This window comes from Anabrus simplex, chromosome 1 (assembly GCF_040414725.1).
Source record: "Anabrus simplex isolate iqAnaSimp1 chromosome 1, ASM4041472v1, whole genome shotgun sequence".
In the NCBI taxonomy this organism is placed as follows: Eukaryota; Metazoa; Arthropoda; class Insecta; order Orthoptera; family Tettigoniidae; genus Anabrus; species Anabrus simplex.
Window position 1 is genome coordinate 1,098,543,618 of NC_090265.1, and position 19,249 is coordinate 1,098,562,866.

General features: G+C 37.6%; 1 protein-coding gene across 4 annotated transcripts in view; it reads left to right on the forward strand.

Annotated features, from left to right (window-relative positions):
- The window catches only part of LOC136858051 (TRMT1-like protein), a 131,381-nt gene extending 112,195 nt beyond the window's left edge, over positions 1–19,186 (forward strand). For all 4 annotated transcript variants that reach the window (XM_067137289.2, XM_067137290.2, XM_067137291.2 and 1 more), the window contains exon 6: positions 13,154–19,186. In XM_067137289.2, coding sequence (XP_066993390.1) covers positions 13,154–13,478 — 325 coding nt within the window. In that variant the 3' untranslated portion in view covers positions 13,479–19,186. The remainder of the gene's footprint in view (positions 1–13,153) is intronic.
- Positions 19,187–19,249: the final 63 nt, after the last annotated feature.

Sequence of the window (19,249 nt, forward strand, 5' to 3'; positions counted from 1 at the left end):
TATGTGCCATTTTTTCATTTTCATCTTTCAACATTAATGTAGAAGCAGCATACTTCTGTAGTTGTCTTCCCAAAATGTTATAATAGTCTCTAGAATTGGTGTTATGATAATTAACTTCAATGGAGTTTATTATATCCTTATGAAATTCACTCTTAATTTTTCTAATATTTTGTAAGAATTTCTTCCTGATATTTTTTAGCTTGATAGCATTTTCTTCTGATTTATCGGCTTGGAACTTTAACCATGCCTGATGTCTCTCTTTATGAATTTCATCACATTCTGTCGTCCACCAGGCATGTTTTTTTTTTGCAAGGGTTTAATGGAGCTAAATTTTCAGCTTGTTTCTTGAGAACTAGGATCAATTCTTCAAGGTCAACTGTCAGTTTTATTGCTTGCAGGACTTCCTTATATTTGTCATTTGGGCGTTGAAGTCCCCTAATAAAATTTTAAAATTACCTTTATTTACTTTGTTTATTATGTGTTCAAGCAGATCCCAAAATTTATCCACTTGTTTCTTCATTTTCATTAGTAAGGGTATGGGCATTTATTATTGTATAAATTTTGTTTGTTGCTTTAAAGGTGAGAGTTGCAATTCTTGGTGTTATTGCTTGAAAATCAATTATAGAATCTATTATTTTTAAATTCACTATAAATCCTGTTCCAAATTGGGGACATTGATTCATAACTCCTTGGTCAAGTATCCCATTATAAATTCTATAACGTGATTCAAAAGTTTCTTCCATCGTGTTTCTCATTTTTTGAAGGGCCACTATTAAATTTTTTTATCTAATTAATCTGTAAAAGTCTTAAGTCTTCCAATTTTATAGAGAGAATTTATATTGTGTGTTGCAATGTAGGTAATTTGTTGATGTTTAATCCTCTTAAGTGTAGTTGGTTGCAAATGCTCCGACTCATTGCTGTCTCTCAGTTGACTACCCACCGAATCCAAAGTAGCCTTCTCCTGAAGCCTGATTGGACAGAACAGTAGAATTATTTTCCTAAAAGACTTTGCCATATGGACTATTGAAGGTAATGAACCTTAAGTGGAGCAAGCTCCGATTTACAACTACGGTTGTTAACCACAGAGGTTGTTATGTGTTTGGTCCACAAGAGCTATTTTATTTTGCTCAAGTCTGCTGGCAAGCCGGTGAGGAACTCCCCTATCTGCCACCTGAGATGCGCCATATCGGAGTATCCCCAGCAGACATACAAGATGTTGTAGGGTTTGCTCCAGTTACAAAACAAGAATTCAGACTGTTATTCAGGGTATAAGTCAGAATTTTGAAAGCCTTTCTGTGCTGTGAATATTGAAGTTTGATATAATATTTTGTTTTAATCACTTCAGGAGCTAGTAAGTTGTCTTTTATCATAGTTGTTCATTTTTTTCTTCATAAAATCTACTATTTGGCTAATTTCAGTACTGATTAAAAAATAACAGATGAGTGTAATGTTACATTTTTCTCAGTTATTGGGATTATTAAGAAGGCTGTGAACTGACTGGTGATTTGTTTACATGCTTGCTCTATTTATAACCATTAGTGTGGTTTCTTATGATTTTTTTTTTTAACATCAGTACGGAGTACTGTGACTTATAAGACTTTTTATAAGAATTTCCTTGTGCTCACAGCTTTTTTAAAGTTACTATAGTGATATTATTTTGTAGGGCCTATCATTTTGTTTAGATGGTTGCTATGAAACAACAATTATGATGATAATTTGATGGTTTGGGAGCAGCAGTTCTTAGAAATTTTAAAAGGAGTTAAAGATGAAGATAAATTTGACAGTCTAATAGAAAAGTTCACTGATTTTTTGCATAGGGCAACATCAAAATGGAAAGATCCTGAACATCCAGCAGCAAAATATTTCAGAGCTCAAAAAAACTAGGCAAATTAAACGTAAGCCATCAAAATATTCTTTTTTTTTTTTTTTTTTGGTAGTTGTTTTACGTCGCACCGACACAGACAGGTCTTATGGCGACGATGGGACAGGGAAGGGCTAGGAGTGGGAAGGAAGCGGCCGTGGCCTTAATTAAGGTACAGCCCCAGCATTTACCTGGTGTGAAAATGGGAAACCACGGAAAACCATTTTCAGGGCTGCCGACAGTGGGGTTCGAACCTACTATCTCCCGAATACTGGACACTGGCCGCACTTAAGCGACTGCAGCTATCGAGCTCGGTCAAAATATTTCAATTGTAGCACTCCTCAGCACCATGATAAATGCTTTAGGGAGAAGAGATGAAATTGGTACAAATATGATCTTGTTCAACATTATTACTGTTATAGAAGGAAGAAGATCATTGAAAATATTATGACAGATACTGTGGGTAAACAATTTACAGTCCTGCTTCAGAAGTTAAAGATTTTTATTCAAATTCTGTAGGCACAGAAAGAAACTTCTGCTACTCTAAATAACTACACTTCTTCTAAAGATGAAGATAATGAATATGACTGCTCCATGACAGATGAAGAGATTCAACAAGCAGTAAAGGGAATACATGTTGATACTGCTCGTGGCCTTGATGGAGTATTTCTTTAGGTTATTAAGGAAATCAGATGTTTGAAAATCATTAGTATTATAGCAAATATAATTTTAACGTGGGATTGTGTTCCGCGAAGCTTTAGGTGTTATTTAAATCAGGATACCCAAACATAATTAGTAACTGGTGTCCAATAATAATTTACTCTTTTTTTTAAGAAGGATCATTGAAAGAACTCTGAAAAGAAAAATGAGACCTTTAACCCATTCGATCACCATGTCTCCTCTTGTACACATTGATTTCCATTGCGTTTCATGGAGAAAAATAGTGCTTTCTTGTAATTTCATAAATGTTGTCTCTACACATACATATCTAGCCATCCAGTGTTACAGGATCTGCTGCTCTCTGCGAGAAACTTGATGAAGCAGAAGATATTGTAAACAGGCATGGTGGAAGGTACACACAAAACAGCTGGTAAGTTGTTGAATTTTATCCAATTTCATGACTTAGGAGCAACAAGACCTCAGAAGCGTCACTGGAGTCACGGTGTCTGACCAGACAGTAAGGAATAGGTTAAGAGAAGTGTCCTTACGACCCAGACATCCTGTTCGAATGCCCCATTTAACGCAGAGACATCACGCAGCTCGCCTTCTGTTTGCCCGTACCCACGTCAACTGGCAACTTCGAGACCTGTGTTGTTCACAGACGAGTCCAGATTTCCCCTGGCACAGCGTGATGGACGTCAACATGTATGGAGACGCCGTGGTGAGCAGTACATGCCAAATGTTGTCCAGGAAGGCAACCTATTTGGACAACGTTCTGTGATGGTGTGGGTTGGCATCAGTATTGATGGCTGTACGAATCTTGTCGTCATCCGTGGTATTCTTACCGCTGCGGGGTACATCAAGAAGATACTGCTACAGCATGTGTTGGTTTCTGCATACGGTGTTAGCCCTGAATTCGCACTCATGCATGACAACGCCAGGCCTTGTGTAGCGCGCATCACCAGAGCTGTCTTGCGAGAACTGGACATTCAAGAGATGGAATGGCCAGCAGTGAGTCCTGACCTTAATCCCGTTGAGCATGTATGGGATAGGCTTGATAGAAGTATTCGTGGGCGTACTGTTCCACCACAGACTCTTAAGACCTCGAACAGGCTCTCATTGAAGAACGGGACCTGATACCGCAACGTAACCTCCGTCGATTTATATGGAGCATGCCATGTAGGTGTCAAGCTATGATAATGCTCGTGGAGGACATACACCATACTGAAGCTCTCCACCTGTGATAAAATCCACCCTGGAGGACTGCTATCACTTTGTTTTCGCCCCTATTTGGACATTTCCGTTTGTGTTTTGAAAATGAACACGAATCCATCAATGTTCTTTTGTATACTGGTACTTCAACAGTGAAGAATACAGGTTTAGTTGGTAATATACCTGGATGTGAGGTATTGTTTTGTGGAGCATGGCATACATTCAAAAACATGTTCCCCTAATTTTTTGAACTGTATGCTTGAAGTAAATCATGTTACAAATAGGTTGGGTACAAATGCAGACAGTATAAATGGATGGAGCAAATAAATAGAGAACTAAAGTAAGATACTAAGGTTACATAAAGCTATTTTTACCATTGTTGAGGATGCATAATGATGACATGAGTCATAATAAAGTGAGTATTACTCCAAAGATTTCCTAATTTTTTTCTGAATTATATATATATATCACTATCAGCCATATTCAATTGTTTTTACGATGTGGCCTCTTTAAGTCCGAAGCAAGGGGATAAGGTCACTGAGAATAATAAAATTACAGAGCTTCCATACCCAATTTCTTACTTTTACAAATATATTCCAGAAACACTGTTGCAGACATTTATCGACATGACAAACATATTTGCAAATCAGGCTGGAGAATCAAGGTATGCACCAACAAGTCTAAGTGAAATTACAACTTTCTTTGTACTATATATATATATGCTGGCACTCTGGTTTTCCTAGATTACAGTTGTATTGGGACACTGCATTAGGGCTATATATCTTTAAAGATAATATGTTACTTAACAGATTTTTCAAGCTCAGGAACCTATTGCATTGTGTAAATAATTTAGAGAAAAAGGCAGACTGTACAGACAGGTTCTGGAAGGTGTGTCCCATCTATGATGCAATTAGGAAACGTCGTCTGGAACTTAAAGTAGAACGAGAAATTTGTGTAGATGAGCAAATCGTACCTTTCAAAGGCCAGCTTAATGTAAAGCAATACATGAAAGGTTAACCGAACCTGTGGGGTGTAAAGGTATTTTTGCTATGTGGGAGGAATGGACTTGCTTATGACTTCCTGCTCTACCAAGGTTCAGCCATGGAAATTGAAGTGGGCATGCAAAAATGGTTTGGTCAGGGGCTTCTGTTGTACTTCATTTATGTGAAAGACTTACTGCTCAGGGCCATCAGCTATACTTCAATGGCTTCTTTTCAACATACAACCTCTTTGAAGCTTTGAAGGTGAAAGAAATTGCTGCAGCTGGTACAATTCATCTGAATGGATTCTCCAACCCTCCCTTGATTTCTGACAAAGACATGAAAAAGAAAGAAAGGGGTTACTGCGACCAGGTATCCAGTCATGATGGTAATGTAATTGTTGTAAATTGGCAGGACAACAGATCAGTAAATTTAGCCTCAAATTTCATTGGCACTGTTGAAAGATACCTTTTGAGAAGGTGGGACAAAAAGAAGAGAGAATATATACAAGTTCCACGGCCTGAAATAGTGAATTTCTACATGTCAATGGGTGGAGTTGACAAGTTAGACTTCCTTGTAAGCCTTTAGAGAATTTGCATCAAGACTAGGAAATGGTCTCTCAAAATGATATTTCATGTTATATCACCAATAACTGGCTGGAATATCAAACAGATGCTACAAGATTATGACTTCCCAAGAAACCAACATTAGACCTCTCCATTTTCATCTGAGAATTGCAGAAGCCCTGGTAAAGCAAGAAAAAGCTGTATTGGGAAAATAGAGGGGTTGTCCTGGTACAGGCAGTTACAATACTGATTTCTCAACAACAAAACGGCAAGGTGTCAAATTTCGTCCAGAGGAAGTCCATTATGATAATGTAGACCCCATGCCATGCCACAGTGATGCAACATTACCTGGTAGATGCAAGAACACACACTGCAAAGGAAAGTCACGTTGGCATTGCCAGAAATGCAACATCTATCTTTGTCTCACCAAGGAGAGGAACTGCTTCACCTATTTCCATCACGAAAACTAAGGAACTCTAAGCAAATAGGAATTTTTCCTGTGTGTTAGTGGCATGACTGAATAATGTGCATTCAAGGAGATTTACTCCCGCTAATTTCAATGACAAACAAATTTTTGAATTCATCGTAGTTGAATTATTGTAGTAATTTCTTGTGTGTATTGCTAAATATACAGATTATTAAGCAAACAATATTAAAATGTATTGTTTACATTTTCATTCTATGCAGAATTCCAGAAGTAGTGCCCTTTTATTGTAAGAAACACATGTTTTACCAATAACAGTGCATACACTGTATATATGGAAGAACTGATTGTATAATTACCATTGAGTAACTTTGTCTATATTTGTAAACCTGCTGCATTTTCAAAAATAACAGAAATAATTTTTTTTTTTTTTAATTCAGACTTCTGTTAACCTGTACACACCTCCAAAACAGATTTTTTTCTCCAGTGTAAATACTGTAATTTGTGACTGAAAGGGAAGGAAATAAGATGTTTGAAAATCATTAGTATTATAGCAAATATAATTTTAGCCTGGGATTTCATTCCGCGAAGCTTTAGAAGAGGGCGTGCTATGTTGTTATTTAAATCAGGAGACCCAAATGTAATTAGTAGCTGGTGTCCAATAGTATTTTACTCCTTTTTTTTTAAAGAAGGATCATTGATAGAACTCTAGAAAAAAATTAGACCTTTAATTGATTTATCAACCCAAGTAAGATTTTGTGTCTACACCAGGTATATTCATAAATTCATCTTTGATCAACAGTTGTACCTTAAACATGGGTTACTTTGTCCCTTGGGGTGTTACTTTGGCCCACCTTGGAGAAAATGTTTAAAAAAATTATCGGCAGCTGTAATCCAGTCTCCATGACATGGTTCTATATTATCTCAACAGATGGCAGTAGAGTCAAGCATATGGCAAGTGAAGTGGAACATAATTTCGTAGTCCAGCAACTTCTATCATTGAAGCTGTAGGTGTCTGCTGTAAAATTCTGATGAGTGCACATTTTGGCATGTGAAGCAATCAAGCATATAACTTTAGTAATGAAATTCAAGAAGTAGTATGCTTTCTGTATTAATTGTTTTAAAAATGTGACCTATAATTACGAAGTTCATGGGTTACTTTGGCCCTCACCAAGAGAGGGCCAAAGTAACCCATACATATAATGCCTCTACTTTTCACTGAGAACAAAGCATTTTCACCCTCAAATAATCACACCAACCAGCATGTTTAACACTGAAGCTTCCCTACATTATATGCCTGTTATCTTTCAGAAACAACGTAAAATGCCAGCTTTATACAAGAGGCGACCAGGAGGTCGAAAATATTGCGACTATAGTCCCGAACAACTTGATGCATGTCTACAGACAATAAAGTCAAGTAGTATGACCCAATGAAAGGCTTCAGTGCATTTTGGAATTGCCAGAAGCTCCACCTGGAAGAAGCATCTGCCCCAGTGACATTCAGGGGGCTGATTCTGTCACATGTGAAACATGGGCACAACCATCAAAAGATACCGGCCAAAACAACCTCTTATATCCAGTTCCTCTTCAGATGAAGATGAATCGGATTTCAGCATTGCTTCTTCAGAAAACAGACTACCAGAAATCAGCTTTGATGAAGAGGAAATGGGTGAAATCACCACCTCTCTGTCTCCAATAGATGCAAGTGATAAAAATCATTGTTATCCGTATTGAAGATACTGAATGTAGGATGCTAAAAGGTTTGTTTTATCACCTATTCAATACATAAAAATTTTACAAATTAGGAATTTATTATTGATTCCACTTAAGACATGTTTCGCCCTTCATTGAGGGCATCATCAGTCAAATTATCACCTCAAGGCAAAAAATCAGGTACCTGGTTAGTAGTTGACATGCACAAATTAATACATATTATTAATACACATTACAAAATTAAGTATGAGAAACAGTTGTACAATAGTGATGGTTGAACATATAGGTTTATAGAATAAGAAGTCAGCACCAATGCGTAAAATTAAAATAGTAGAGTTCGGCAGTGGTGCTCTGGAGAACAGTTGACACAATCATAGGAAAATATAACGTTTTAAAAATATTTACATTATAATAATCAAGGGAGAAAAGGTGTAGTGTTCGGCGTCAATGTTTGTAACCAAAAATTAATGTCAAAGGTTGGTAACTATACAGTATTTACATTGTCCAATTGAACAGTTGAGATAAAGTTTTAAAAATATTTACATTATAACATTATTTTTTATTACAAACATTGACGCTGAGCACTACACCCTTTCTCCCCTGAATGTTATAATGTAAATATTTTTAAAACTTTATCTCAACTGTTCAATTGGACAATGTAAATACTGTATAGTTACCAACCTTTGACATTAATTTTTGGTTACAAACATTGACGCCGAACACTACACCTTTTCTCCCTTGATTGTTATAATGTAAATATTTTTAAAACTTTATATTTTCCTATGATTGCGTCAACTGTTCTCCAGAGCACCACTGCCGAACTCTACTATTTTAATTTTACGCATTGGTGCCGACTTCTTATTCTATAAACCTATATGTTCAACCATCACTATTGTACAACTGTTTCTCATACTTAATTTTGTAATGTGTATTAATAATATGTATTAATTTGTGCATGTCAACTACTAACCAGGTACCTGATTTTTTGCCTTGAGGTGATAATTTGACTGATGATGCCCTCAATGAAGGGCGAAACACGTCTCAAGTGGAATCAATAATAAATTCCTAATTTGTAAATTTTTTATGTATTGAATAGGTGATAAAACAAACCTTTTAGCATCCTACATCCAATAGATGCACCGGAAGAATCTCTTCCATGCTCGTCTGCCAGGAGAACGTCCTAGAGAGCTAATGCACTTGGTCCAGACAGGGGACTATGTTATCGTAGCATGGCAACAGCAGCAATATCCTGGAATTATTGTGTCCATGAACAATGAAGGAGCAGAAGTTGAGTGTATGGAGAGGGTGAAGAAGTGCTGGAAGGACACATTATCTTACAAATGGAATGTCAAGATGATGATTTACCCCCCCCCCCTAAAACGAGTCGGATGAGGCTGTTTTTCAGTTATTGAACTCATTCCGTAAGCTTATCTACATTAAAGTGATTCTTAAACTAAAAAATTAAGTGCTTGTAGAAAAATGTAAACAATGGACATTTTTTGCAAAATATTACAAATTGTGTCTGAGTATTGTTGTACCGTTCAATAAATGCTATTTTCTCGCCTGTTCTCAGGTTATGCTTTACTTAAATATGCTGTTCTTCAGTCCTACTTTGTCCCAAACACGCAAAAGCAGCTTTTGATGTACAGAAAGATGGTTAAGGTTAACTTTAGCCCATTATATCAGAAATTCATTGTTCGACCTATATGGAGAAATATTAGAACTAAACTGCTTAGGAATGTCCCCTAGTTCCTACTTTATCTGTAAAGAACTTTAAATACAGAAATCTGTTATAGTAAGACCCAGTTCACAAAGCAAAATGTCAAAAACATCGTATTTTTGGGCCAAAGTAAGCCTTGTTTACAGTACTTAAGATGTGAAACTAATAAACAGAATTGTTGCATCACTTTTCTAGATGTATCCAAAGCATTTGATAATATTTGTCGTAACCACACTAAATTCGACATCTGTTCCCAAGAAGCTATAATAATAATAATAATAATAATAATAATAATAATAATAATAATAATAATATGTTCCCAAGAACAGGTAAATAGACATTACCACTCTCGCTAAGGGAATTCACGTTTGTAGGGGAGCAGCTCAAGGATCGCCTCTTTTGTTTAATGTGGAAATTGATTTCATATTAAGGGAATTAAATGACTTAGAACATGCTTCTCAATTTGGCTACAATCTTGTGCAAGACCTCGACAATGTGGCAGCACTAGGGTTTGCTGATGATATTGCGCTAATATCTAAAGATTAAAAAATCAGCAGTGCTTACAGCAAGCCAATGCCTTTCCCAGGTAGGGCTTGCACTGAATACTAAATGAAAGTAGAAAAGGACTGTACATAAAATCTTATCCTATCTCATAAGAAGTAGTACCAGTTTCGGTCACTGTGTGACTATCTTCAGCTGCGTATGCAAAGAGACTTAAAAACTAAACATGACACACATAAACAATAATATGAGATACAAAATCTTTTTTCTTTTCTTTTTGTGAACATTCATTACAATGTCATCTTTGGTATAGTCTCTGTTGATTTAGAAAAAGAAAAACATACACATTATGCTATCATTGAAGTTTCTTTGAATTTGTCCTATGAATTATGAATACACTTTAAAAAAGTTCTATCTTTATAGACAAGTAATCTCACTTTGTTTTTCAAAATTTTAGTCAAAAAAAAAATATGGCTCATTCATGACTTAAACACAAACAAACTTGTTTACAAATACATCATTGGTGAATTACCAAATAATGTATTACACTTGGTCAGTCAACTTTACGTTGAAAAAAAAAAAAAACTATTGTTGACACCAATGACACTTGGTTGTTATATTGAAGAAAAATACCAGTGGGGCCTTATGAGAGGGAGGGTATTCTTATGTCAGAATGGAAACCAAGTGAAATTGGAAAATCAAGGTGTTTGATCCAAACATTCCAGGCAGATGATATAGATATATTAATTCAGGAGTACAGTAAAGTAAATAATTGCAACCCGGATTCCAAGAGGGGTCCAAGTCCATTACATCAAACGTTTGGAAAATTGTAAAAAAAAAAAGGTTGCCGTTGCTATAAAATGCCTCTATGTTGTTTTTTCTTAAGTACATCTTCATTACATCTTTTCACAACCATGGCAAGAAGCTTCTACTAATTATTTTGCATGAGAAATAAATTTTAAAAATTATTAAATATTGGGCCCCTCTTGGATTCTGGAGCCTTTTTCTGCCATATTGAGTGGTTTTGAAGGTTAATGTGTGGGTATTTACAAACAATAATGTAAGTGACAAGTAATCACTTTGGTTTCCAACACCTTTATTTGTTACACAGTAGGTTACACATTAACATGTTAATCACCCTCAGAATCAGACAAGTTTTCTGCTGACCATAGTGATTCTATATAAGAAACTACGTCCTGTATCCAATGATTTTTGATTGTGTCTCAAATTTTGGTGGCCTTTACTTGCCTAGTTATACTTACTCTTAAAATAATAATCCCTGCCACCACCACCACCAGCAGCTGCTGCCTAAATGAACATATTGATGCAGAGGTTAAAAATCTTTAGATATTGAGTGATGGGGCTCCAGGACAAAATAAGAATCTTGGCATGCTTGCATTTTTGTCTACACTGATCAAAATAAAGTGCTTTAAAAAGATTGTACATTACTTTCCCATCACAAATTAACAGGCTGGACTCCATCATTGACCCATGTTTGTTGTAAATGAGAAATGTTCAGAATGAAATGAAGGATAGCCTAAGAAGCCTTGGTTTCTTCGGAAAAAGCTGAGAAATCAGCAGTTTGAAACATGGAAAACGTGTCTTGCATTTTTTAGAATGGACACAATCAAATGTCTGGATATCAACCAAGAAAGGAATTTCAATTTCTCAATTGACTAATGTCATCAAAATGAACTGTGATGTGATAGCAGTCCAAAGTGTTCCCAAAAGAAGCCAAGAAAACTGTTGCCGTTACTGCTGTGAGATAGAAACCTTCTCTTATGTTCTTAGTTTTTGACCAAAAGGGAAACTATTGAGAAATAACAGGCACCACAGGATCAGAAGTAGTATTGCAGAACTTCTCAAAAATTCTGGGAGATTTGAAGTCTATGAAGAAGTGCAATATATATTGACAGATACAGTAAACACGCAGACATTGTCACAATTAACAGGAAGAGAAACATCGGCATTGTTATTAATCCAACAATAAGGTTTGAGGGTAACAGTTCACAGGCCAAAGAAGTTGATTCTGAAAAGGATCCTCTTTTAAGTACTTTGTGAAAAGTATCGCATACCTGCCAGTTGATTGGAGGTGATTGGGTTGCTTTTCGGTGCGCAAGGATCTGCCGCAAAATTTCAGTTAATTTCTTCCTGTATTTTGGTATTACTGTTTCATTTTTAAAAGATATTTGTTTGGATGTTTTATATAATTTGCTCTCAATACTAAATCACCATTTATACAATATATGCAAAGAAAAATGAGATATTCCTCATTGGGGATAGCTGTACAATAAGGGAATTTCAGAATTAAAAATATAAAAGCTGGTTTTATAATTACTGTATGAAAATTTGAATGGGATTACAATACTGTACATTACTATCACATTGATGCTGTTACTGTACTGTATGCCTTATTCTAGGGCAGCTATCCCTTGTGGATTTTCTCTCTGTATAGTTCTGAAACATTCTGTTTGGATTAGCTGCCACCCCAGAGGCCTGGGTTCGATTCCCGGCTCTGCCATGAAATTTAAAATGTTGTACAAGAGCTCGAACAGGGTTCACTCAGCCTCGGGAGGTCAACTGAGTAGAGGAGGGTTCGATTCTCAGTTCAGCCATCCTTGAAGTGGTTTTCTGTGGTTTCCCACTTCTCCTCCAGGAAAATGCCGGGATGGTACCTAACTGAATGCCACGGCCACTTCCTTCCCTCTTCCTAGTCTATCCCTTATGTTCTTCCCATCCCCCCCACAAGGCCCCTGTTCAGCATAGCAGGTGCGGCTGCCGGGGTGAAGTACTGGTCCTCCTCCCCAGTTTCATCCCTTGCTTAATGTCTCATGCTCATGCTCCAGGACACTGCCCTTGAGGCAGTAGAGGTGGGATCCCTTGCATAGTCTGAGGGAGAAACCAACCCTGGAGGGTAAACAGATTAAGAAAGAATAACATTCTGTTTAGTGCCATTTTTTAACTACCAAACAAAATAAGTAAATTTCTGAAGAAAAAGTTTTTAATATATATATATATATATATATATATATATAAAGAGTTCTGCAATAATAAAAGAGAGAATGGATATTGGGCAACAGCCAAAAAAACAATCAAGTAACTGACTAATGGCTAAGAAATAACTGTATGAACATTTGCACTTTGCATGTTTAGATGAATGAGCTCAATACTTTCAGCATAGAACTGTGCGGTGTCAGTTGGTAATCGTAGGGTTAAGGGACAAGACAAAGTTACTTATGATTTTTCATGACAGGATATGGAGAGGTCTCTGATCAAATGCAGCTAGCAGCATTAACATGAGAATAGTCAATATTATCGACACATCTCCACAGACAGTCAAATCTGCTTCAGATTTGCCTCATGTAATTCTGTGTTGAACATTCCCACAGTAACAGTTAAGCATTCAGGTCTGAGTCTTGGGAACAGTCGCATTTTAACCTTTTGTCTTTAAGAACTGCTGTCCTTCGATATGTGCCATAACAGTATGAAATTAATTTGATGTGATTATTGTTTTAGGTGCAGTACCAGTGGCAGTGAAAATGTTCCACCTGTTATGCAAGATAAAGCAGACAAAGGTGACTCCAATGTGGGAACCCCTCCAGCAAAGAGGATGAAGCTGGATGATTTGGCCAACATCACTCCCCCATTTTACTATAACCTCCATCGTCATGCTCCAAAGGGACCCCAACTGATCCGGCTGGACAAAGCTGTGCAGTGTCTTCAAAGAGCTGGGTTTAGAGCCAGCCGCACACATTTTGACCCAGAAGCAGTCAAAACCAATGCTAGCCTCAAGGAGCTTAAGGAAGTTCTAATGGACTATTCCAAGTGTTGTACAAAATAATTTTTTTTTTAAGAGACTAGTTTTAGAGCCAGCTGCATGCATTTTGATCCCAATGCAGTTGAAACACATGCTAAACATAATTACCATAAGGAAATTATGAATTTTCAATGTTAAACAGAAGAGTACTTGTATACCAGTGCAATACGAGCATTGTTTCTTCAGTATTAGCATTTGGATGACTGAGGGTAGAAAATGATGAATGATGATTGGTGCTTTTGTCTTACACATACTGTACATGGCTTAACATGAAGGATAGCCACTAGACAGCTAGGCTTTCAACTTGGGGGCATGGAATAGTGAAAATGGTGCCCCTATTATTATTTATTTCCAGAAGTCTATACAGAGTTTCCTGTAATTAATAGGCCCTATGATATCTGGAATATAAGCCTACTGAAATGAAATGGTGTATGGCTTTTAGTGCCAGGACTGTCCGAGGACATGTTCGGCTCGCCGGGTGCAGGTCTTTTGGTAATTTCTTTCTTGACCTTCGCGTCTTGATGAGGATGAAATGATGATGAAGACGACTCATACACCCAGCCCCTGTGCCAGTGGAATCAACCAATCATGGTTAAAATTCCCGACCCTGCCATGTGGCCAGAACGCTAACCATTTAGCCATGGAGCCGGGCATAAGCCTACTTACAATATTCTTTTGTGCAATTGCCTGCATGGATGCATATGACAACTCCACCCCCCAGTCACGGGTAACCACCATCCAGGGGGCAAGTCTCCTATCTCTCCCCGCCACGGATTTCTGGCAGCTGAGGGGAGAACACGCTATTACCTCATGTCCTTATCTCAGCAGGTTTCCCAACTCATATAACTGCTATATAAGCTAAGAGCGCCTATGCACACACCATAGCCTACTGCCCCCAGCTATGGATTACCACCAGCTGTGGGTACGCCCCTATCTCTCTCAGTGCCTGAGTAATTGTGCATATAACTTTTACTGGTTACCACTACAATCTCCCCTCTTCCTTCCATTACTATAACTACTCCTTTCCTGTAACTTTTGTTTACACATATTTCTAACTACAGGTAAGTACTTGCTTACATTACTATGGTTATTCCATTCATTCTTCATCCATCTTATAATTTTAAGGTCATTTTCTTCTGATCACTATAGTTTTTTTTACATACTTTTAGGAGATGAAATTCTTCGCTCATTTCCCCACACAACACACATCTTGCATTGTCCTTTTCCCTTGTCCATCCCTTGTTTTTGTGAATTCCCATCATCCACAATATCAGCCCTCTTGTTTTTCTTCTTTTTACGTTACTTATCCTTACATTCGTTTCCTTGTTTATCATTAAATACCGAGAGAGTCGCCTCACTCCTGCACTGATGCCCCTAATAGTGTGGTATATCTTCCACTTACATGTGCCAGTCCTCCTTACTTTCTTATCCAGTTGCCAATAGTCAACTCTTCTTCTCTTCCAACACCAATGGTATTAGGTATACAAGGCCTAGGGAGTCTTTTATTTTCATGCCCCTTATGACCTTCACTTTCTTTTGGTAATGCTTTAGTTTTTCTCCTCTTGTTTTGAATGTGAGTGGGGATGATTATCCCATATTTCCCCCTAAAATGATCATCTTTACCACCACAAATACCTCGACAAATGTGCTTCTTTTCCTTTCCCACGCGTGTTGGGTCGCAGGTCCGAACTGTGTCGCACATGTGGATTTGGCCCTTTTTACGGCCGGATGCCCTTCCTGCCGCCAACCGTACTTCTGTGGTGGTTGGTAGTGTAGTGTGAATATGAAGAGAAGAGATTTGGGACGAAAACAAACACCCAGTCCACAAGCCAGAAGAATTAATCAGAAGCGATTAAAATCCCCGATCCGGCTGGGAATCAAACCTGGGACGCTCTGAACCGGCCAGTACGCTGACCATTCAGCCAACGAGTCAGACCTCTTAGGCATTATTATCTTGCACAAAATTAAAAACACTAAAATTCCTGTGTTAAGGCACTCAAGACTTACTTTACAACTCTACCAAGAAAAAAAAAAAAACTAATCTCACCCAGATACTAAATTAAAAGCAAATGCTAGCATTCTGCATTTAAACTATGAATATCTACATATTTGCAAAATGATGCTATTCATTTATGGGAATAAATTAACTCATTTTGGGGTACTCATCTGATTTCCGAGTGGTGGGTCTAGGCTGGCTAGGACCCAACCATGGTGTTTAGCCACTCGTAGCCAAGTTGACAGCAACTGATGGTGTTTCATCTCCTCGCATGATTATCGTCTACATTGTTCTCTCTACTTTCTTCCTCTGCTGGATGTGGAAACTCCACTAGAACAGCAATAAAACTTCCGGGTACTCTTTCACACTCACGCACATACAAAATATACTTGGTGATGTCGGGGTATCAACACTAATCACTCGGATCAAATTCATTAGTTTATAGCTTAGTTTGTGGGCATCAACACACGATTACATTATGATAATTGTTCATGGCAGTTCCCAACGTTGTGCCTTTCAACCTCAACTTCAAAAGTTACCCGTGTATTATTAGTACCGTTATGACTCAAGAACAGTATCCCATTGTTCTAAGTTTACTCCCAAAAACAAAGTCTGATTTTCTCCAATTAACGACTCAGTGTACTCTTCGATCTAGCTGACTTCAAGTCTAAAACTCAACTACCGTTCAGATTCAACTCTAAGACTGACGAAATTCTCTCCAAGACTCAATACTCTGGCTTGGCTGTTTCCTTTTATTGAAAAATAGGGACGTGTAACAACGTGACTCATATCCACCATCCATTCTTGAGGATCGCTCTGTTGGTAAAGGTTAAAGTTCCTTCCCAATTAGATTTCTAGGCAGTGGCTTGCTTGGAATTTGATCGTTAGACTCCCAGATAATGAGTTATTTAGGTTAGCACGGGGATGCTATCTCTACTCAAACTCGGGGACTTCCCTGGATTCACAATACTTCTCTTTGAACATCTGGCTTGTTTTCACCTAATGGACACCAGCAGTTGACCTAGTTTCATCATATCTTACACTTACCATCTTTTATATCATTAATAATTTCCATTAATCATTCCTTCCAAGGTTTGGGCTTCCATTTTCTATTATTGTTTCTGCACCCAGAGATTTATAAATCTTTGGATTTTCCCATACTTTGACAGACCTGAAAGCTAGCCATAACATTGGTAACAAAGTATTCCAATGCTTCCTTGTTCATAAGGGTTGGGTGGTTTAAAACTTCAAACTATCTCCTCTCTCCCTCATCTGAGCATTCTCCGTCTTTTGTTTGCAGCTCACTTGCCCCTGGCTACCTTTATTCTTGCTCTGGGGAAGCTAACCGTCCTAGCAGCGGGTTCAAGATCTCTTGCTTGTGTGATATTATGAATAGGTTTAGTTCCTGAGATCCTAGGATCATTACTGGTAGGGTACAGTAGGAAACTATATTTATTAAAATAAAAAATTTGTATATATGGAATGTGGTGATGATGTGTGTGGTGTGAACATACTCGAGCAATAGATTAGTTCATGCATAATACAAAACTGCACTTATCGCAGACTGCTCGTTGGTCGACTCCAGATCCAGCAAATTTCCCAGTTGTGTAATAGTTGTTCAAAGGAGGAGGAGCACATGGTATTGTGTATTCTTCGCATTTAATATTTTATCAGACTTCAGTTTAATTATTATCAATATATATTTCACCTCCCATGTAGACACAAACCTTGTGGATTCTTGCAACAAACATTATATCCATAGGTTCATATCTTTTGGAGAAAAATGTACCTGCAAGGAACTTGCACAATACCATATGCTCATTCCCTTTTTGAATGACTATACCAGTATGTATGTTGAGTGTTCAGCCGGAAGGCTGGTTTGATCCTCAACAGCTCTGCCAATAACTATTATATATGGCCTCTGCGTCACTGGAGAGGCATACTAGGGAAATGAGGAGTAAGGTAGTTTTCCATTGCTTTCCTCGCCGAGCCAGAAGTTTCTATATGCCCAGCCCATTGAAGTATACACATGAACCATCTCTATGAGTGACATTTTCACACCAATCATAACAGGGAATGGTATTACTAGCATTGTTCATACCTCAGTCACTTTCATATTGTCAAAGCCAAGGGTGAGACTGAGACAGGGAAATGAAAGTAACAACATTTTTTCCTGCCCATGCCAGAAGACTTAGTATACTGTAAACACTAGGTCTCACTTTTAAAGGCATATACCAGTATGAAACATGATTATTTAAAAATAAAACTGCTTGATGAACAAAATGAGCTACAGAAGATACTGAATTTCCTGCTCTCAGTCACCAGTTGGCTGTCATTAAATCAATGTACAGTACCTTATTAAGTTTTATTGATATTAAAACTTTTGTAAATAAAAAGAAGAAAACTATAAAGCATTCTGTAGAATAAATATTGATGTAATTTTCATTCTTTTAAATCAGTATCACCCAAATGAATTGATTGTTTACTTATTTGTATTACTTTACATAGGCCTACAAGTAATCTGGACATTTTTCCAGCTACAGCCTCAATTACACAGTGCGTTACAAATGGGTCTCTGTAGCAAGCAGTACAGACAGCTGTGGCCTATCTGAGTGCACAGTTCAGGTGGTAGCAATGTCTGCTCAGTCAGATGAAAGTGGACAGCTCGAAAGATTGTACAACATAGGGAATTGGGAGATTAAAAGCACAACAGCTCTTTAATAATGTATTACACAAAGACTGATAAGAAATCCAGTAACAGAGCAACGTGAAAAGGAGTGAATAGGGATTGTACTGAAACACTACCAATAGATGTCTCACAAGTGGTATATGGTACGTGCTTGTCCATCATCATTTGTACCTCTATGTTTTCAATGAAAGTTGCCTAGTTAATTAATAAAGTTACAGTTTTAATATATCACAACAGCAGAAAACAAAACTGTGATGCCTGAATATTGCAGTGTTCCAATGTTCCAAAATCAAGGTCAGTCATATTCATACCATCAATTTCCTGAGGAGGAGCCCTTCTGTAAAAACAGGTTGCATGCAGTTCGTCGGCAGGACCTGAGAACTAAGAGCGTCAAGGTCTGCCCGAAACATTTTGCAGTTGAATCAATCAATTACTATTGATCTGCATTTAGGACAGTCACCCAGGTGGCATATTCCCTGTCTGTTGTTTTCCTAGCCTTTTCTTAAATGATTGCAAAGAATTTGGAAATTTATTGAACATCTCCCTTGGTAAGTTATTCCAATCCCCAACTCCCCTACCTATAAACGAATATTTGCCCCAATTTGTCCTCCTGAATTCCAACTTCATCTTCATATTGTGATATTTCCTACTTTTAAACTTATTCGTCTACTAATGTGATTCCACGCCATCATTCCACCGACAGCTCGGAACATACCGCTTATAATACCAATGTAGTGGGTCTGTTATTGGATAGTATAAATTTTCCAGCTAACTCATTCTTGGTTGCCAGCATTTCAGCCTTCATGGTATGCCTCTAGCCATGTGTCTTGGATTGGCTTCCCCTAACACCACTAGTATTACCCAGCCTGTCTGGCTCTGATTGGTCAGTGTTCTGTTGTGCCAAGATTTTTGGTCTTCCATTAAAAAGATAGCGACCTTGGTCAGGATCAAACCCACAAACTTAGGTTCATGTGTCAGGCACTTTACCTCTAATCCAATTACAGATATCAACCTCCTGTATTCAACTTTTTGAAATAATAGCCCACAAACAGAGTATTTACATATTCTAGTAAGAGGTAACGGAGATATTCATATTGCTCCTATTGCCAT